The 22,792-nt window shown below is 37.5% G+C and overlaps 1 protein-coding gene across 2 annotated transcripts; it reads left to right on the forward strand.

Annotated features, from left to right (window-relative positions):
• The first annotated feature begins 727 nt into the window (after positions 1 to 727).
• Positions 728 to 21,913, forward strand: slc27a1b (solute carrier family 27 member 1b). Of its 2 annotated transcripts, none has more exons than XM_079864471.1 (13): positions 728 to 945; positions 1,775 to 1,948; positions 3,191 to 3,585; positions 4,745 to 4,909; positions 7,102 to 7,171; positions 7,326 to 7,417; positions 12,185 to 12,294; positions 13,135 to 13,344; positions 15,064 to 15,190; positions 17,506 to 17,643; positions 17,713 to 17,877; positions 18,566 to 18,712; positions 20,804 to 21,913. In XM_079864471.1, the coding sequence occupies exons 2-13, from the start codon at positions 1,776 to 1,778 to the stop codon at positions 20,959 to 20,961; spliced, it is 1,950 nt and encodes a 649-aa protein (XP_079720597.1). In that variant the 5' UTR covers positions 728 to 945; position 1,775; the 3' UTR covers positions 20,962 to 21,913. The 2 variants fall into 2 exon arrangements, with proteins under 2 accessions (XP_079720597.1, XP_079720596.1); XM_079864470.1 differs by having other exon boundaries at positions 728 to 941.
• The last annotated feature ends 879 nt before the right edge of the window (positions 21,914 to 22,792 follow it).

Genomic DNA, 22,792 nt, shown 5'->3' on the forward strand with positions numbered 1-22,792 from the left:
AATCATTTTGTCCTGTTATTACTGTATGCTGATACTTTTTCTGAGAAACAGTAGTCCTGATTTTTAGTGCGTCTTACTAACCTGTTGTTTGTTTCTGCCTCCATTGAATGTGAAGACTGTAACGACCAACAGTTACCCTGAGTGAGATGTCTGTTATATTATATTATATTATATTATATTATATTATATTATATTATATTATATGTAAGATAAGATTTAGAGCTGAGGTCATGTGTGAAAGGACAAATCTTCTAATTTGTCTCGTCAACTTATTACACTGTGTACGCTGTGTTATGTCTCCCCCTTCAGGTCAGAGGGAGTATTGCGAACAGCAAAATCTGTGCACGTTAGAAGAAATGACCACAACAACCAGTCCAGTTAGTAACAGTCAGGTAAATTAACAATTGGTAAAACAAAAAGGTCTTAGTAAATAGAAGTGGTGAAAAGTGAATTAACCCTTCTAAGTGTCTCATATCTGTTACACATTTTAGGCATATTAAACTATTATGAAATCAAACAAATTGTGAAATAGCGAGTCAGTTCATTCATTAAATCCTGAAACGTTCTAAGAACATATTTAGTTGTGAGCTGAGACAGCCCTCATTGTCATTTGCCAGAGGGTTGAGTTGTGACAGGACCCCAAAACAGCCAGTCTAGACACGCAGAACCCGGAGAACCGGCAGACCCGTGATTGACGGCGGAGTCCACCAATGAGAGCGGAGCTCGGGGACGTGGAGGCGGGGCTTCCAAGGCTTAGGAACGCGCACTGTGAGCCAAGTGAGAGTTCGCGAGCGTTAATAAAGGGTTTGGTGTCATCTAGAAAGTCTATCCGTTACAAACATTTCTCAATAAGTTCTCGTCAGCTGGTGTAACGTTCAGCATTTCTCAGGGATTTCTTTGGGCAGAGGATTGAACAGCGGTCAAACCCAAGCGGAGCGCAGGCAAGTGCGTTTCATGAGCAGTGCGCGTACTTTACACTATTATTATACAGCCTACGCAATGCTTTTACATGTATTTAGTTGATTCTTCAGTTAGCATAACGTTTTAAAATAATGGATGATGAAAAATGTTTTTATTCCATCCATTTTAGCTTTACAGAATAGATTAACACATATCTATTTCTGTGATTACTGTCTTTTTGTAAAAGAAAAAAAGTATTTAAAAAAGTATAAAAGTAGTTCGAATGAGGAAATTATACTTTTTTTCTCTTTTTTTACTTTGTCAGAATAATTTAAACATTTTCAATTGGGTATTTATATGTACAATTGATCGTTTTTGTAATAAAGAATCACTGTCCAAAATTCTGCTGTCATTTCCACCATCACACCAAAGCATTTTAGAGAATAATTGATTTTATTCATAACCTTTTCTTATTGAAATGAGATGTGATGACAGTGGAAGAGAAACAGAGTTCCAATTTCCGAGATTTATTTTAATATTTTTTTTTAGATACATTAGCTAATCGTAATTCAGAAACAATTAATATTTCTACTTTATTGACAGCTAGCAGACTTGTTCAGGTTCAAGGCTCATCCACCTTATTTAAAAAAGAAAAATTAAAAAATGCCATCACATGTCATTACCAAGATTTACCAATAATTATTATAAAAATTATAGGTTAAAATGTAGAACCATTTCGTTTTCACCTTTTTAATCACTTTTTCTTCCGCCTTCACTGGTTAATTTTAGGTCATGTAGTGTCAGAAATACACGTATCCTCAAAGAACATGTGTATTAATTAAAAGCGTGTTTCCTCTGGTCTTCTGTGGTCCAGGATGGGTGCTGGAGACGGGTTTCGTGCCCCAGTGGCGGTGATCGCTGCCGGGCTCGCGAGTGTCCTGGGCCTCTCGTGGTTCTGGAGTTTGGTGGCACTTTCAGGAGTGTATTTGTGTTCTGGAGGATGGTGGTTTCTCTATGTGGCCGCATGCACCATCAAGAGAGACATGATGCAAGTACAACCTACTTTCTCTCACTTTGTTCAGTCGCGTTGTTTGGACCAGTGGGTGATCTGACGATTTTATATTGTCATCGGTCTTGAAGACGTCCACGATCCTCTTTTCAAGCGAATCGTAGAGATCATCGAGCCGTAGGGCTGTGCGATGAATCAAATTTTAGTTTCGGTTGTGAATCCTGAAAAATCATATTATGAAAATATGATAATCAAGATAAAATGATCACTGTGCCACATGCCGTTCCTTTCCTTTAAAGCGGTGCGCTCTCGCCCCTCCTTAAAAGCCTAAAGTCCACATCAGTGTCTACTGGGGGACATGCTTTATAAAAAGTTATTAAAAGTGTATTAAACTGCGAAAGAGTCTGATCCCCACGAGAAAAGTATACATGTGGTTTCAGGCATGCGTCAAATATACACAAAAATATGTGCAAATGTCCGTCTTGCCGAGTATATGTTACGTTTTAAGGTGAATAAACAGATGGGAAAGAAATTGGATGCGTGTCGTCATATTAGATCTATTCAGTCTTAAAGCCTGATGCAAAAACTGCTGTCTGTGTCATTAATGCTCAACAGAAGACAAAGACTACATCACTCACTGCTCTTGACTGAGTCACTTTAGTAGTTTTAATAATAATCAGTGCTTTAAAGTTCAACTCAGGGTTTAATGACTATTTATTTTGACAACTGATTGTTTTTAAATTGTGCAAATTTTCAAGTCTGGATATATTCTCGATACTACATCTCACAATTGTGAAGATCGCGACTCAGATCGTGGATTGTGGTTGTTTGTTATAAGATCGTAATATGAAATTATGGGAAGATTGCCCCTAGGATGGCGTACAATGTGCTGTATGTAACTTTTTCACTCGACTAAAAGCATAAAAATACCATGATATGTTTGCATATATTGAGGAAACATGCGACTCGTTCCTCTGAAAAACACTTCTACAGCCAGTTATTTTACGTTATTATACTCTGAAATGTGTTTCCAGGCTGGAATGTGTGTTTTTGTTTTGTTCTGTGAAACTGGACGTTGCCAATTTGCCGATTTTCATTGTCCTTTGCGCTCGTTCCTGTTGCGCATGCTCAAACTGGCGACCCGTGTGAGCGCCGTCGAGTCTGTGGAGGCGGGAGAAACGACGATCTCCGATATTTTGAATTTGGACTGCAGTACCTGTTCTGACCACTAGCTGTGAATCTTACAGACTGCACCTTTAACTCTGTCTTTGTCTCTTCCAGTGGTCTGTACGTACTGTTGCGTGTGAAATACTTCATGTATCATTATACCCGCACACGCAGCACCGTCCCGTCCATATTCGCCCAGCAGGTGGCGCTCCACCCGGACAAACCGGCTCTCATAGATGAGTCCACGGGCGAGGTGTGGAGCTTCTCCGAGCTGGACCGGCGCTCTAACGCCGTGGCGCGGTGGGCCGTGGCGCAGGGCTGGGCGTCGGGGGACGTGGTGGCCATCTTCATGGAGAGCCGGCCGCCCACGGTGGCGCTGTGGCTCGGACTGGCCAAAGTGGGCGTGGAGCCGGCGTTCATCAATTTCAACCTGCGCCGCGATTCGCTGATGCACTGCGTGAACGCGTCAGGAGCGCGCGGGATGGTGTTCGGGGCGGAGCTTCTGGACGGTGAGATGCGCTCTACTTTACTTTCGTCTGTGCGCAAACTAAACTGACGTGATTTTTCTCAATGGCCAGTAGAGACATTTAGTGAGAAGTGTGTGTAATAACCAGGGGTGTAACAGTAGTGGCACAATATATCGCAATGCAGAAATGCAACAATGTGTATCGTGGATAATTCTGCCGAAATGAAAATTAATGTGCGAGAAAGACATCACGTTTTTACGAGTTTTAGTGTCAGCACTACATTAAACTACTATTTATAATGTATAATAATGCAATGCGGGAATATTTGTGGATCCTGATAATGTCACATATCTGATGTTACCAGTAAAAAGTGACTTAAATTATTGTAAATATAGTGACAGAGCTTCTGGACGGTGAGATGCGCTTTTTATTTTGTTCGTCTGTTCGCAAACTAAACTGTTTTTTTTGCAATGGCCAGTAGAGATATTGTGTGACAAGTGTGTCTAATAACTGATGGTATATGCATAATTCAATATGAGCAAATGAGACCAAATTATTATTATTATTTTTTTTTATATATATATTTTTTTTACATTTTAGCACAATATTTACTCAAAATTTGTTTAATAACTGAAATCTGTTGAAATATTATAAGCTATAATATGTTGACATTATAAATATATATATATGTATATATATATAAATATAAATGTAATTAATATTATTTCATTATGAGTTTTAGTGACATCATCTCCTACTCAAGGCCGGACTAATTGTTTTGTTTTTTTCAATCAGATGCTCAATTAATTATTTCATTAATTCATAAGTAGGCAATGATGGTTTTGTAAATGCAAGGGTAAAAAGGACAAGCCCTTTGATATATAAATAAATAAATGAATAGAATAAATAAATAATATAGTAATAGATAACACATAATGATAATAAAAAAATAAAGAATAAATAATCAAGTAATAAATAATAACATAAATCCTAATATAAATAATGATAATAAATAAATCAAATATATAAAATAATAAAATAATATAGTAATAACTAATAGATATAATGATAAGTAAATCAAGTAAATAATAAGTCGCATCAGTTCCACTAAAAGTGAATGTGAATGTATGTGTGTCTGTCTGTGTCTGTGTCTGTGTGTGTGTGTGTGTGTGTGTGTGTGTGTGTATGTGTGTGTGTGTAGTGCTGCTGGAGGTGAAGGGGTCTCTGGGCTCGCTCTCTCTCTTCTGCACCGGTGTGTGTCCTGGACTCGCGGCGCTGGACTCGCTGTCGGCACAGAGCCTGGACTCGCTGCTGGCGTCATCGCCACACACACCGCCCGCCGTCACACACAGCAAGGGCTTCAACGGTCGGTGTCACACTCCACTCTCTGTGTGTATGGATGATTTATGGTGTGTGTGTGAGAGAGAGAGAGTGAGTGAGTTTTTCACGACAGGTAAATGCCTCCACATGTCTTACATATTTTAGATTTTGCAATCGTCCCGCTCTCTCAAATGTCATGAGGGCACGTCTGGGTCACATTTCACTGCGAAAACCATTTTATGCCCCCCTCCCTTTATTTTTTACCTTGTGATATTCTTTTCATTAAAATAAAGCACATTTTCCCTCCCCCAAGTTTTAACGTAATTCTTATAATTATTTTAAATATATTTATTTATCAAAAGTCAAATTTATTTATACAGCACCATAAAAAAACATTATAAGCAACAATACATACTAATATAACAATAACAATTTATTATGGTTGTTTATAATAGTATATATTTATTATGTTTTTAATGTTGATTCTCATTAGATTCTTATTATATCATATTATATCATATCATTATATCATAACTGAATTATCACAGATATTACCTTGATAAATACATGCTTTTATAACTGTAATTTTATGTGTACAATATGTTGTTTATGATATAATCATGAGAATAATCTTAATAATCTAGTTATCTTGTTATATTACTTATTATGTTTGCTTTATTTAAATCTACATAAATGAATCAGCATAGTAACATATTGAATATAATATACATCAAATATATAACAAATGCATTTAAGGATATATATATCATTAGATACAATTATTTAGTGAATTACAATATATATGTTTTATTTTGGGGGAAATGTGCTTGAAAATGAAGCCACAATGCTAAAAATCCAAATAATCTTTAAAACAGGTTTACTTTTCTTTATGCACAGTCTAATTCCTTGTCTTTTTTTCTGGTGAGTTTGAGTTGAAAATGAGCCGGACGTGTTTTTGGCAGGTCGCGTGAGATTCACCCCTTTATAGAGAGAGATTACGTGTGTTTTCAGCCAGAGAGCGAGTGGTTAAAGTGGGGAAAAGGTTACATACCAGCCAAGAGCGCATGAAAGAGAAAGAGAGAGAGAGAGAGAGAGAGACTGAAAGAAAGTCTGAGGCACAAAAGCAGATTGTGTGAGAAAAACACGATGAAGGGAGAAAGAGAAAACACATCCGGTCCCTGAGGACCCGATCAGGAGAAACACAGCAGTGTCTTACACAGAGTAAATGTGTCCGAGGGTGAACTCTCATTGGTTAATCACCTCTGACCCAGTCAGCTGGCCTGAGTGTGTGTGTGTGTGTGTGTGTGTGTGTGTGTGTGTTTGGTGGTACACTCATCTCCAGACGCCAGTCAAATCTGACACAACTGGAAACAGGATTCACACTATGTATTCCTGACCTTTCCCCCATAATGCATATGTGGGACCCAGTTCGATTCATGTCCTCCATTGCACAACCCATGCTGTCAATGATGATTATTAATGTGTGTATAGTGTGCGTTTATTTCAGGGTCACTGTAAATCACAGGGAATAAAACAGGGCTATTACAGTTATGAGATAATATAAAGATTTACAGGCCTAGAAATGTGCAAATCCTTAAAATTCATAAAAAAAATTGAATGGATTTTGATTTTTTTTTTCAGTTTTAGTCAGCTAAAAAATATTTAATCGAAATTGCTTTTTAAATGAAGAAAATCTGAGAATTTAATGAGGAGAATTTTTTAAACAATATACTGTATATATAACATAATAAATTATTTAATATTATTATTATAAAGTATTGTATTGTTTATTGTAAAGCACTTTATGATGCTATATAAATAAATTTGACAAATAAATCTATTTAAAATAATAAGAACGATTACAGTAAAACTGAAGAGTGAGAGTTGGCGAGAGAGAACATGCTCTAAAAATTGTCACTAAAATGAAAAAAAAATTCTAGTTTGCTCTGCTATAAAATATTTAATTGAAATTGCTCTTTAAGTGCAATCAGAATTATTTATTTTTTTTAATTTGTCACTAAAATGTATGGAAATTCATTGGCCAAAATGTCAAAAGGCACGTTAATGGAAATAGAGCTGAAATAACCTCGATGTATCCGTTTAAGAGTTAAAATAATACTAAATTCCATTGTTTTCTTCTAGTAGTAGTGCTAGGGCTCACGTTAGCATGTAGTAATTACAATCATCTTTACAACCGAAGCTCTGTGAGTGTGTGATACTGTGTGTCTCTGGTCTCAGACAGGTTATTCTACATCTACACCTCAGGGACGACAGGTCTGCCTAAAGCCGCCATCGTGGTCCACAGCAGGTTTGTGCAACACTGCTCTTAAAACACTGAGCAAACATCATCTGTACGACTGCTTGGCTCTGTGTGTGTGTGTGCGCTGGGTCATCTGTGTGTGTGAGTGTGCGCTGTGTCATCTGTGTGTGTGTGTGTGTGTGTGTGTGCGCTGTGTCCACAGGTACTATCGCATCGCTGCGTTTGGATATCACTCGTTCGGTCTGCGGCCGGATGATGTAGTTTACTGCTGTCTGCCGCTCTATCACTCCGCAGGTTTGCAGGACACACACACACACACACGTTCAACACTCTTTGTGCACTTGACTCGCTCGGGTGTGTGTTTCCCGTGCAGCGACGTAACTCGCTGCTTCACTACTGTAGTACGACGCACCGCTGAAGAAATCATCACGACTGTTTCCAAAAATGGGTCAATTTTTTGAAATTGAGATTTACACATAACCTGAAAGCTGAGTAAATAATCTTTCCATTGATGTGCGGTTTGTTAGGATAGGACAATATTTGGCCGAGATACAACTATTGATAATCTGGAATCTGAGGGTGCAAAAAAATCTAAACGTTGAGAAAATCTCCTTTAATCAGAGGCGGACAGAGTACACAGCTACATTACTTGAGTAAAAGTACAGATACCCCTTGCTAAATTTTACTCAAGTACAAGTAAAAGTACTACAGTCAGATGTCTACTTAAGTAAAAGTACTAAAGTACTTGTTTTTAAAAGTACTTGAGTATCAAGAATACAGGAGTACATTTTCTAAATATTGCATTACTACTGCCACAGTGCTTACATTGGTAAACACAGCGAAAACTATCATTAACTTGTTCAGAAAATTGAAATAGTCTGGCGAGGTGGGGCCACGGCTTGGCACTTTCCCGGGATGCGATATTTTTTTTCCCAGGATGGTAGGGGAAGACTCATGAATATTCATTAAGGAAGTCATCCCTGATTGGTCTGATGACCTACCCCTAACCCCACCCCTAAACCTACCCGTCACTGGGGGTCTTATGACCTCCATAACCCCACCCCTAAACCTACCCGTCACTGGGGGTCTTATGACCTCCATAACCCCACCCCTAAACCTACCCGTCACTGGGGTTAAGACCAATCAGGGATGACTTCCCTAATGAATATTCATGAGTCTTCCCCTACCATCCTGGGAAAAAAAATATCGCTCCCGGGATGGACCTGCTGCGTCTTCATCCATTGTTTCGTCCATGGTTTCATCTCTTATCTAAATCTGACCATGGAGTTGACTTTGGCGGAAAGCTGAAGGTGATTGCTGATAGGCTGTCCCAATCAGTGGCGCCTGCACAATCCAATCACATTTGAGAGGGTTTCCGAGATGTTTCTTTTTTCCTTTTTTTTTTTTTAGAAGTAACGGGTACTCACAGTTATGGATAGAAATGTAGTGGAGTAAAGAGTACAATATTTGCCTCTCAAATGTACTTGAGTAAAGTCATGAGTACTCCCCAAAAATGATACTCGAGTAAAGTACAGATCCCTTAAGACTGTACTTAAGTACTGTACTCAAGTAAATGTACTCAGTTACTGTCCGGCTCTGCCTTTAAAGTTGTGCATTTATGTTCGTGATTGTGCTGCATTCACTCACAAAAATTGGGCATAAACGAAAAATCAATAATTTTGACCCATACAATGTATTGTTGACTATTGCCACAGATATACCCATGCGACTCGTGAATGGTTTAGTGATCCAGGGTCACATATTATCGCAAATTGGTCGTTCAACCATGTAAAATTGAAATTCACCCCTTTATAAAGATTGGTTTAGATCATATCTATCTGGTCGGATTCAGTTTGTTCAGATAAAACAATTTAAATCGCGGATATCTCAGATAACCAGCGGTGTACCTCAAGGATCAGTCTTGGGCCCTCTTCTGTTTATCGTATATTTATTGCCTCTAGGACAGATCTTCCGTAAATTTAATATGAATTTTCATTGCTACGCTGACGACACCCAGCTCTATATATCTTCAAAGCCTAGTTCGATATTTCCGTCTTCCTCTCTGTTGCTTTGTCTCTCTGAAATAAAATCATGGTTTACATGCAATTTTTTCAAGGTTAATAGCGCAAAGACTGAAATTTTATTAGTAGGCACTAAAGCAAAACTGCGTAATTGTGAAAGTTTCTCACTTGCTATCGACAACTCTGTTATCTTTCCTTATTTTCAGGTAAAGAGTCTGGGTGTCGTCCTCGACAGTACTCTGTCCTATGAGGCTCATGTTAATAATATTACACGGTCAGCATATTAATATCTGCAAAATATTAATTGTCTCCGACCATCCCTTTCTGTTAATAGTACTGCTGTTCTGGTGCATGCATTAATAACGTCTCGAATTGACTATTGCAACTCTCTGCTCAGTGGTGTCTCACAGAAACTCATTCACAAACTTCAGATGGTTCAGAACTCAGCAGCTCGGATCATTACACGAACACCTTTGAATGAGCATATAACTCCGGTATTAGAGCATCTTCACTGGCTTCCGATCAAATACCGTATCCAATTCAAGATTTTACTTTTTACTTATAAGGCTCTTCATGATCTAGCACCTTCATATCTGAGTGAACTTCTGCATGTGTATTTACCTACTCGATCCCTCAGGTCTTCTGCTTCTGTGACTCTTATAGTACCATCTGTGCGTTTGACTACGATAGGAAGTCGAGCTTTTAGTTGTATAGCTCCGTCGATTTGGAATACTTTACCACAAGACATACGTAATAGTCTTAAGGCCCGTTCACAACAAGCACGATAACTGTAAAGATAACGATAAAGATAACTATATATGCGTCCACACCAACGACCGATAACGGTCTTTTTATTCTAAGCACGCGCGCGCCAGCGCTGCGGTTTCAAAGTAGCAAAAATGGATGACCTGCTGCTGCTTTACGTTACAAAAAAATATCAAAAGAAAAACAGGCGCTTTTGGGTACACGATATCCTTAATGTATACAACGCCTTTTTCACTGCAACTTCAGCAATGTTGTCAAAACTAGCGCTGGATAGCCTACCTGAGGTAATTTTGTTACACTATGCTAAACTGCATAATATCTCATCGTTAATCCTTCTCACCATTTATTCCCAGGATACGACCGATTGCTTTCCATATATCCATCTTTTTTAACGTATCCTTGAAAAGGGGGTTTGACTTGTCAAACAGTGGAGGATTTTTTTGTACCTCGCGCCTTTCAAAAACGGTGCGTTAAATCTCTTGACAAACTAAAAGACGTAAATGACACTTATATGTATTCTAAATAAAAGACACAGATTGTACTGAATGTCAGCTTGATTATTCTGCTCAAGATCAGGATTTATTGAGTCCACATGTCATGCAAACTAGAGACTCTTCTTCTAACCACAGGTCGAGATCTGTCGTTACACACACACAACTCTGCGATGCTGTTTGCGAATGTTCGTTATAACGATGGTTTCGGGAAACACTGACTCGTTGAACTGCTGATAATGACTGAACTTGCGAACACAGTTGGCTAACGATGCTTTCGGGAAACACACCCCTGTTCAGCGTATAGATAACATGAATAACTGATAGTCTGAATAACTCTTCATTATAGCGATATAGACCAAGTTCGTAAATCGGCCCATATTTGAGTTTACTGATATACCAACCGGTGTAATAGTTCACCTTGGGTCAGATCCATAATCTACCAGCCTCGTCAATGGATAAACAATTTGTTCTTGTGAGCTTGAGTAAATATTGTGTAAGATGGGTGTTTGCTTAAATTCAGCACTTTTGTGTGTATTATTTACATGATCAGTTTAAGTAAATACTATAAAGGGAAGTATATACCTGCATGTTATCATCAGATATCACCACTGACCTTTTTAAAACCATAATGGATGACTACCAGCTCATCCATTATGGTTTTAAAAGGTCAGTAGTGATATCTGATGATAACATACTGGTATATACTCCATAGTTTTTGTAAGGATGTGTGCAGGGAAGCTGAAGAAGACAGAAGACTCAGGTTCAACAAAACACTAACAGGTTTAATTCCAACTCAAAACACAAACAAACAGGCAGTGCAAACACATCTCAACATAACAGAGACTGGACCGAGAGTGAAGGCAAGCGTGAGGCTTAAATAACAAACTGAAATCCGCAGATGATAAATGACACACAGGTGAAACTAATGATGACGGTAACCATGGAAACTGAACAGCGGACCATAAACAAAACAGGGAAACTGATCAAAAAACAAAACTAAAACCAACATAACCCTGACAGTTTTATGAATAAAATATTAAATATTTATCAGGTGAATTTGATATGAACACAACCCGCAGTAAAAACCTTCAGATTATAGATATTAATGAAAATTTTAAATTTGGTGTATGTAAGTGCTGCTAAAGTGGAGAAAAAAACTTATTTTAAGATGTCAAATAATTATCAGGTGAATTACATATGAACAAACACCTCAGTAAAAACCTTTAGAATATAGATAGGAATTAAACTGTTAAGTTTGGTGTGTGTAAATGCTGCTGAAGTGGAAAAGAAAACTCATTTTGAGAAAAATGCCTTTAAAAAATATGTACTGTAATTGAAATCTACGGATGCAAATAGATAAAGTGCAATAAAATAAACACTTAAAAGCGTGCTTTTTTCTTTCTACTAGTCTGAAACAAACTTAATAAAATTCCCAAAATTGACCAATGCATGAAAAAACAACAATGTTTTCTCCTGCAGAATCTTGCCTTAAATATCTTTAATCTCATGTGACCAGTTTTTAACATTTAATCCAGAAATATCTATACTGAAAAAGATTGATATATATCTATATCTATATCTATATCTATATATCTATAAGTATATATAGTAAAGGTATACAGTATGAAACCTATTGTTACGTCTGTGTCTCTGCGGGTTCTTGAAGGAACTACCGCATTAATTATCCTTTTTAAATTACGAAATATGCCATTGAATGTATAGTTTAGGTCACATGATCGGTGTAATCAACCAGTCAGCTCCCTTCTTTCTGTGTTTTCCAGGTAACATCGTTGGCGTGGGTCAGTGTCTGCTGCACGGTCTGACTGTGGTGATCCGCAGGAAGTTTTCCGCTAGTCGTTTCTGGGACGACTGTGTCAAATACAACTGCACGGTGATGACCTTTGACCTCAATCACAGTCATGTTTGATTGGCCAATGAGAGTGCAGCTGATCTTGTAATTGTGCAAGGACAGTAAATTATCAGACTTTTACAGTGCATTTTTCATTCAAATCAAATTTTATAGTATTTTGGTGCAAATTCATCTGACACTCTGTCGTTTCCAGTCCATATATCTAAAAATTCTTCAAGAAAATCAAGCATTTACTAGATAAGTAAAACGCCATAAGAAATTCTGTCTCGTTTCCTGATAAAAAAAGAGTTTTTACTTAAAACTAGCAAAATTATCTGCCAATGAGGTCAGAAAAATAATATTGTTTTCCATTTGAATTAAGATTTTTTTTCTTACCCCACTGGCAGATAATTTTGCTAGTTTTAAGCAAAAACTCACTTACTTTTTTTTATTTTTTATCAGAAAACAAGATAGAATTTCTCATGTTATTTTTACCTATCTAGTAAATGCTTCTTGATTTCAGATATATATTTTTTTAGATATTTGGACTGGAAACAAGACAAAAATACTAAGTAAGAAAAGCATTTTTTTGCAGTGTTCAAAATAAAAGTGAAATGCTGTACCTTGAAGAAAACCAGTTTGTGACAACCAAGATGTGTCGTATACAATAAATAATTGGCTTTACGTACTACTAATGAATTTAGTTTGTTTTTAAGGTCTTTTTTGCTTACTTTTGTACGATAAACGAGTCTGTGGAGGCGGGAGAAACCACGATCTCCGATATTTAGATTTGGACTGCAGTACCTGTTTCGACCACTAGTTGTCATTCTTACAGACTGCACCTTTAAATAAAAGTTAAATGCTGTTTGTGTGTGTTTGCAGGTGGTCCAGTACATCGGTGAAATCTGCCGGTACCTGTTAGCACAGCCGGTCCGCGCGTCCGAGTCTCTTCACAAGGTGCGTGTCGCCACGGGCAACGGTTTGCGTCCCAACGTCTGGGAAGCGTTCACTAAACGCTTCAACATCAAACGCATCGGTGAGTTTTACGGAGCCACCGAGTGCAACTGCAGCCTGGCCAACATGGACAACAAGGTGCGTGTGTGTGAATCTGAACTCATTACATTTAATGGGCCCTATTGTAACGATCTAAGCGCATGGTCTAAAGCAAAATGCGCAAGTGCACTTATGGCGTGCCCGAATACACTTTTGCTATTTTAAAGACGGGAAAAATGGTCGGTGCTCCCGGCGCATGATCTAAAAGGGTCGTCCCTATTTTCTTAATGAGTAATGGGTGTGTTTTGGGCGTAACAATATTTAAACCAATCAGAGTCTCATCTCCCATTCCCTTTAAAAGCCAGGTGCGCTCGCGGCATGGCGGATTCGCTATTTACATGACGAAATTTGCAAGCGGAAAAACTGAATGCGTCTTGAGAGCGCAAACGGATCTGCTTGTGCGCGAGGTTAAAGCTGTGTGTGTGTGTGTGTGTGTGTGTGTGTGTGTGTGTGTGTGTGAGAGGTTAAAGCTGTGTGTGTGTGTGAGATTAAAGCGCAAGCAGACCATCTACGGGACAAGCCGGATTCCACCATATCTTTATGTACACAATATTGATCTTTTACATTGTAGTCCTTTTATTTATAATATTTGGCATGTTTGTGTGCTGCTGTGTGTCCCTGTGTGTGTAATAAGTAGAGTGTGTGTGTAGTAAGCAGAGTGTACGCGCGTTGTGGACCCGCCTATAGACGCACACATTACTAACACGCTCTTTAAATAACAAACAAAATATTGTGCCATTGACTTTAGAGCAGGGTTCAGTCGGTCAATGACTCAGTCTATTTCAGCTCCTCAAAATAGCAACGTGTCAACAATGCGCCTGAACACACACCTCGTTCTCAGACCAGCAGCCCATGGGTGTATAAATGGGCGCAAATGCATTTGCTATTTAAACAACGTGGCGCAGGACGTGAAAATGATAACTGCGTCAGGCTGAAACTAGCAAAACACACTCGCGTCGCGCCTGGCACTGCATTGCTCTGGGTGTAAGATAGGCATGTGTGTTTTATTGATGTTTATAAAACGGTTAGTTCCAGTCCTTGATTCTGATTGGTTAATAGCTGTTTTATTCATGATAAAACACGGCTATGACCGCTTCACCCAACGGTTCTATGTATCACAACACCCCTAGCAACCACTCTTAGCAACGTAAACACATGTTTGATCTCATTGATATTGTTCATTGAAGCTAGAGTAGAGTATTGTGAGAGATTGAGTAAGTGAGTGTACCTGCATTTACAGTAGACATAGCATTCTCCTTTAGGTCAGTGCTATATTCATAATAAAAAAATCTGTTTGAATGTCCCCTGCGATATCTTGTCCTTTTAACAGTTCAGGGGTTTCCCGAGCCTATAGTCCTCTGTCAGTTGCGTCTTCCTTCTCCTTGTTCACAAGTTTGAGTCCTTTCAATATAAAAGTCTTCTCTACTGACTCACTCACTCATAAAGACAGTCTTTTTTGGTAAAATAATGTATGTATCAGGGACTATTTTTTTCCAGCGGAAGGAAGGCTTGTAGTGATTTTACTTCATGAGAGTTGCACTGATACATATTTTTCGGCTTTAATATTTGTATTGTGTGGTAACCGTTTTATAAAAGCAATCAGGTACTCGAGGCAAGTGCTGTATGGTGAATAAGTCACGGCTGAAGGTGTTACTCCGCTTTGCGTCATGCCTAACAGCGCCCTTCAGCCGTGACTTGTTCACCATACAGCACAGCCTCTCGTACCGTGTTGCTTACGTACTGTGGTCCTCCGGCCAGGTGGGGGCGTGTGGCTTCAACAGCATGATTCTGCCCAGCATCTATCCCATCAGACTCCTGAGGGCCGACGAAGACACCATGGAGTTAATCAGGGACAGTCGAGGACTGTGTGTCCCGTGCAAACCTGGTGAGAGAAACACACACATACACAAACACAATCTGAACCTGAAAACACACAGTACATGTGATTTATTTAAATAATAATAATAATAAACTGCATAAAATATTAGATATTTTTGTATAATGATGCTAAACTTTATAATTGAAACAAAAACGTTTGGGCTCAGTAAGATGTATTAATGTTTTTGAAAGTCTCTTCTGCTCACCAAGGCTGCATTTGTTGATCAAAAATACAGTAAAAACAGTGAAATATTATTACAATTCATAATAGCTGTTTTCTGTGTGAATATAAAGTAAAATGTAATTTATTCCGGTGATTAAATCTGAATTTTCAGCATCATTACTCCAGTCTTCAGTGTCACATGATCCTTCAGAAATCACTCTAATATGATGATTTGATGCTCAAGAAACATTTATGATAATTATAAATGTTGAAAACAGTTCATATTTTATATTCATATTTTATATTCAGGTTCTTTGATGAATAGAAAGTTCTAAAGAACAGCATATACTTGAAATAGAAATCTTGTATCATAATAAATTTCTATATTTTACTTTTGATCAATTTAATGCATCCTTGTTGATTAAAAATATTAGTATCTTTAAAAAAAAATAAAAAACGTACTGACCCCAAACTTTTGAACGTTATTATATATTTTGCAATAATGAATCTGGTGATCGTACATTGTCCCTTCCTTATTGAAACAAAGTATGTGGAAGTAGAATGAATGATATATTGTTTCTTTTAATATATTAGCACGTCATGTTGTGAATATTATCTACATATTTGCCAGGCAACTGGAAGCAACCCGAGCAGCTGTGCAGTTTTCTGAACACACAGTCTCATGACAGAGTAAACAAGTGCATGTCGAAAGTGTTTCTAAAGGTCTTGCTTTATATAATTTGTAAATGGGTCAAAAGGCATCTTCTGTCTGGCTAGTAACGGTAACATACACTTGGTGTGTCCTTGTTTGTGCTTAAAAAACACATTTCACATCAGAGACAAATGACAGCCGATGAGACGGTGCTGTAAATCTGTGTTATCTCAGGGGCCGTTTAAAGAACACCATTTTCAACTAAAAACGGGAAACTTTTGATGTGTTTTGACACACGACAACAGCGTTTCGGGGCCCTGAAAATGCATGTTTTTGAAAGTTATACTGTTATTGTCTCCATGTAAACAACAAAAAACGTGATTTTGTGAAAACGGTGACATCATGGCGGTGCATATTACAGGCGCGTATTGTTTCTTTTACAAAGTGAAGTAAAACCAAATACTGGCCTGGCAGCAGATTCCAGCGATTTTAATTGTTTTCACAGATCCAAGTGTACGGCGATCATTTTGACAATGTTGTCGTTTGTACGCGAAAAACGCAAAGGAGAAACTTCTCCATTTTTAGTACATCGCTGTTGTGTAAATGAGTACCCTTAGTGTCATTGAGATACTATTATAGTTTTTTTTATATTAATATTTTGAATTAGTTTTTTATATTTTTCATTTCAAGTATTTTTTTCATTTTTGACATTTGTATTGTTTTTAAAATATATATACAGTATGTCTATACAGTTTACATTTTTTATTTCAGTTTTAGTTATTTTAGTACGTTAAGTTAAACAAAATAAAAATGAGAATTGTTTTCCTCGGAAACTAGCTGAAATAAAATCAGTTATAAGTAAGAAATACGTTTTTTTCTATATATATATTTTTATCTCATTTAACATGCATTTTACTTCAAGTAATGAAAATGGATTTTTTTATCTTCATATTTTAGTTTACTATAATTACCCAAAATTTTTTCCTCTTCTTTCTCTCCCTTTCTTCTTCCTTATTACATCTTTGACTATTACTATATATATATATATATATATATATATATATATATATATATATATATATATATATAATATATATATATATATATATATATATATATATATATATATATATATATATATATATAAATAATGAGCATTGTTCTACATGTATAGGAAACACATTTTTACACACACACTTCACATAATTACACGTACATCCTACTTTCTGTTTTATGTATTTTGTATTGATGGTATCGTCTAACTATATTTTGTTCTATGTTCTGCTTTAAAAAAAATAAAATAATAATAATAATAATAATAATAATATATATATATATATATATATATATATATATATATATATATACATATATATATTTATATATATACATATATATATTTATATATATATATATATATATATATATACACGTATATATATATATAAATATACAAGACATTTAGCCCTACAATACAAGTTTTTTGTGTATTTTCTGAGCATTTTAGGAGAACCAGGGATCATCGTTGGCAGAATCAATCCACTTGATCCATTACGGCGTTTTGATGGCTACGCGAATCAAGAGGCCACCAGTAAAAAGATCGCACACAACGTCTTCAAAAAGGGCGATTCTGCGTATGTATCAGGTAAAGTCGAAGCTCTGCGGATGCGGCCCGATCCTCCTGGATTCCTCTCACTGTGTTCTTCTGTCTCAGGGGATCTGATGGTGATGGATGAGTTCGGATACGTGTATTTCCGGGACCGAGGCGGGGACACGTACCGCTGGCGGGGCGAGAACGTCTCGACCACAGAGGTGGAGGGAGTCCTGAGCTCTCTGCTGAATCAGACGGACGTGGCCGTCTACGGCGTCTCAGTGCCAGGTTAGATGTCCAAAGTAACTAGCAGAAGACGCTAGGGGTGTAGCGATACCCTCATGTCACGATTCAACACATATCGCGATACTGAACTCACGATACCATATTATTGCGATACTCCAAGACATTTGATAAAAGAAATAACAAAAAATGTACTGTTGATTAAAATGCTAAATCTGGTGTTACATTGTGTGTGTAAATGAATAGTCTTGGACTTGGTGCTGGAAACCCAATGAACAATAGAGACACCAGAATATTCATGATTCTGAAGCTGAAAATACTGAATTATTTTAGACCAATATATTTGCACTCTGACTAGATATATTTAAAATAATGTTGGACTTTTTACGGTTAACATCAGACATTTGGCATTATCAGGACACACAAATATTCCCACATTGCATTATTATGCATTATATTCAACATTATATATAGTAGTTTCATGTAGTACTGACACTAAAACTCTGAGAACGTGAAATTTTTCCTCGTACAGAAATGTTATTTTTGGATGAACTATCCACTATGTATTGAACTATATTGTATTGCGATATATTGTGACATGATATTGTTACACCACTAGAGGACGTTTTAAATAAAGAAAAGAGCTGCAGCTGCTTTATATAATGCAGTGGGGATTTGTTTAGCCGAGTATGTGCAATAAAATTGCTCCATCCATGCCTCTCTTCTTCACCAGGTGTGGAGGGGAAGGCAGGAATGGCCGCCATAGCGGATGTGACGAATCACTTCGACTGCGAGGCTCTTCTGAAGCACATGCAGAACACTCTTCCCTCTTACGCTCGGCCCGTCTTCTTACGGCTGCTACCCGAGGTCGACAAAACAGGTGACGGATTCATACACCATTCCCCACAGTCTTACACTGCTTTCCTCAAACATACTCTGTAAAAAATTATTAGATGTGCGGATCGGCTGTAACGTCTCCCAAATCTGCTGTTAAAGATAAATCATCCGCCCGCCCAAACCACCCGATCGTCACGTTATAATTATTGAGATTCTCAGTGTGAAGCGTGATGATATGGTATAGCATATTACACTGAAGTAGGCGGCTTTTAAAGTCAAGGTAGGCAATTTATTTGAATAAACACTCTTTGATACACTGGCTGAAACTCTATTCACATCCTGATAGCAATCAATAATAGAAGTGGTCTAAATATTCAAACATGTACATATACCTTCTGTATATGGTATAAATTAACTAATTAAATTGACTAATTCATGTAAATTATCAGAGAGGTTGTTGAGTCGAGATGAAAAACAAATGAAATAAATAAGTAAAAAATAATAATTTTATAATAATAATAATAATAATAATAATAATAAAAAAACAAATACATAAAGAAAAGGGGAAAAAAGAAAAGAAAAAAGAAAGAAAGGGGGGGGGACAAGGTGCAAAACAGATTTGAGTACTTTTAGTAAACTAACATTATATCGGTTAAAGAAATAACTTTTGCTTTTCCACTGTAAATTTAAGTTCAATCCATAAAACCTAAAACGTTGCGACCAAGATTGTTTTTATGGTGAAGTTCTGGCGATCTGTCAGTTTCACTGATTCTTTTGTTTAGCAGTGTAAAGGCCCGTTCACACCAAGCACGATAACTATAACGATAACTATATATTTGCGTCTACACCAGCGAATGATAGCGGTCTGCGCTGCGGTTTCAACGTGTGTATGACGTCTCTGAACATGTTTCTGCTGTTCTTGTTGCATTTACTTTACCCAGCCGATGTCCTCAGCATGCTGTGTTTCGAGCGAAGCTGGTGTAATCGATCTAATAACCTAACAGTGAATTTAGAGACGTAGTCAATATACTGGAATAAAAACAACACTCACTGCGATTTCAAAGGAAGCAAGACAGTTACTACGTTTACATGCAGCCAATAACCCGTTCAAAACCAGGATATTAGCAATAACCCGGTCGCGCACGGCCATGTAAACACAGGCAAAAACCCGAATATGCTCATATCCCGGTTTTTAAAAACCCGGATATGATCCCTGGGGTACCCCTTTTCTAACCCGAATATTTGGTCATGTAAACGCGTATCGGCATATCCCCATCAACAGGAACATTGATTTGTGTTCTGCGCATGTTCTGGAATCTTGGTCTTTTGAGTAGAGACGGCGCATACAAAACCCCGCGTGCAGTATACCGGAAGTAAACAAGAAGTAGAGGTAAACATGGCGAGATGCAGCACAGCACCACACTTTTGGAGCGAGGAGGAAAGCGCAAGCAAACGCGATCGCTATCTGCCCCGAACTATTCATTATCCGCGTGCTGCTGCTGCTGCTGTTGTCTTTGGATACAGGAAGAAGAATCGGAAATGACTCATATTGCGTCTTAAGGTTGTCCGTACGTCCAGACGCTAACCGTGCGTCGCCGTTTACATCGGGATATTGCCAATTGATTACAAAATCCATGTATACAGGAGTAACTCTCTCTGCTCACGCATGTAAACGGGTTATTCCGAATGTTTCAGAAACCCCGAACCCGACCATAACCCGGATATTGACAGCTTGTAAACGTAGTCAGTGTTGTGAAAATGAGCACTGGATACCTGAGGTAATCCTGTCTATGAACCATTGTTTTCCTTATGCATTTTCCTGAAAAGGGGCTTGACTTTGTCAAACAGTGGTGGATATTTTTGGACCTCGGCGATTAACTTCACCACAATGTCGTCTGCGATTTTAAATTTGAGTGATTCTGATTGGCTGTCAGTGTTTTATCTTTCGACAGCTGGGAAAAAATCGTTCTGAAAGTGATCCCAACGATATCATTCCTCGTATCTTTATCGTTATAGCTGTGGTGTGAACTCTTGCTATTCTTTAATATGGAGAACGATTTTTAGAACTGTAACTTTATAGTTATCGTCCTTGGTGTGAACGGGCATTAAAATCTTTCATGTCTTTCATCCCCAGACACATTTAAAATAAAAAAAACTCGCCTACAGAAGGAGGGATTCGACCCACGACAAACCAGCGACCAGCTCTTCTTCCTCAACAGCCGTTCGGGGCGTTACGAGCGCCTGACGGACGGACTCTACAGCGACGTCATGCAGGGAAACGCATCTCTATAAGAGCCACACTGAGTCTCTATTGTGTAAATGTCATAGTGGGGCATCAACACGCAGTTTATTGTTCAAAATCAGTGAGAGAACTGCACTACAATCAAGCTCATACTTGACGCACTGTTCGGTTAGCACTTGAAACTACTAGTTCTGCCTTTCACATCATTCTGTAGTAAAACAAGTGGCGTATTTCAATTCAGGCACATCAGTAACAGGCTGAGATTACTTTTATCATTGCAGACTTCTTACATGTTTATAGAGTTTTCTGATTATAAATAATGGACTGAACTCACTTTGTGAGATTAAGCTGAACTAAACACGTGATTTTTTTCCTCAATGGATTGCATAAAATGTCTCTCTGATATCACTGAAATAGGTTTCACGAGGTAAACATTACTGTAAATGACAGAAAAAGAGGATGTGGGGGAGCAGACTAGACTAGATGATCAGTTGTGCTCTGTCTGTGCATCATTTTGATGGTTTTGGAGAGGTTTTCCCATTCATCTGCAATTGAGGATGAATATCTTTATCCAGGTATTGATTTACAGCACTGTTTATGTGGTCAACACTGTAACTGAGCCTTCGATTTCAGCCTTACAGACAGAATTACAGACTAATAATGGTAACAGTATTACAGACCAACAATGTGTAAAACATCTCAAATCAAATGTTAAACTGTAGAATTTCTTTTTTTTAAAAGCAAAGACTTCTGAGCAACTCAGTGAAGTGAAGTGTGTTGAATCAAAATGTTTTGGTGTGAAATGTACTTGATCATTAACCATTAGAAACCCAGTCAGCAACATAGTGTGTGAAAGCCGTGTGTGGGCCGGATCTGGGCCGACGCTGTGTTGCTGTCCGGGAAATCAGATTGTTTTATTCTTTTTTCAGATGTTTTGACTATTTTACATTTACTTGAACTCGATTTTCTAAACAATTTTAATAAATTTAACGTAACAATAAATACATGAGCTTGTTTATTTTCCATCTTTAGATAATCGGGCTTAGAGAAAACAACGAGAACAAATGCTGCAAAGTGATACAAATTCCTCTCTTACTCTCATTCTCATAGAATCAAGTTTCGTAAGTGCCAAGTGGTTTAGCGAGTACCAATGGGAAAAGAAATCATGTTATGTTTAGTACTATTTTTTTTACCATTATGATTTCTTTCTTATAACTATTTTCCACATGCTTACAGAAAATAATTGATTAATTTATGAATTATTCCTCTATCAGTTCGAGGAATAAACTGATTTCTTGCCTCTTTCACAGTTTACCTGAAGTCAGTGTTTTCTTTTTATTGTATTTATTTGTCGGAATGATCCGTTTGATCTTTCATATTCTCATTAGTTTTAAATTTGCTTCTAAAATTTGTTATAGCTGTATATCAGTTTTATCAAATTAGTAACTAATTTCTCAAATTATTTCATTCTCATGTGGCCCCCATAATTTTCCAATTCATTTGACAATTTTTTGTCTTTTTTCATTTTTAGAAATCCAATAGCTTCGTTTATAAATAAATACAGTCAATACTCTAATTTTGTTGTTAAGTAATCAAATTTTGTAAGAATGTCCAGAATAAGATTAATTTTCTTCTTGATTAACTGCATCAGATTAATCAGGTGATTTACTGACCTGTAATTGGTGGTGCCTTTCTCAAGAAATCCTCTTTTTCTGATTCAGATGCTCAATGATCGCTTTTACTTGCACTGCTCACTGCTCTCTCTCTCTTTCTTGATCTGGATGAATCAATGACGGATGAATGGAAAGGACAGACTGAAACTGCTCAGGTTAACTCCCCGTATTTGAGTATATGATCACATGACTGCAGCGTGCAAATGTT

Source organism: Squalius cephalus (genome assembly GCF_949319135.1).
Source record: "Squalius cephalus genome assembly, chromosome: 2".
In the NCBI taxonomy this organism is placed as follows: domain Eukaryota; kingdom Metazoa; phylum Chordata; class Actinopteri; order Cypriniformes; family Leuciscidae; genus Squalius; species Squalius cephalus.

Bases quoted from the DNA above. Each gene is read 5' to 3' on its own strand.
- slc27a1b (XM_079864471.1), top strand. From the start codon at position 1,776: ATGGGTGCTGGAGACGGGTTTCGTGCCCCAGTGGCGGTGATCGCTGCC. The intron at 7,172-7,325 runs GTTTGTGCAACA...CTGTGTCCACAG, and splicing joins GCCATCGTGGTCCACAGCAG to GTACTATCGCATCGCTGCGT. The intron at 13,345-15,063 runs GTGCGTGTGTGT...TCCTCCGGCCAG, and splicing joins TGGCCAACATGGACAACAAG to GTGGGGGCGTGTGGCTTCAA.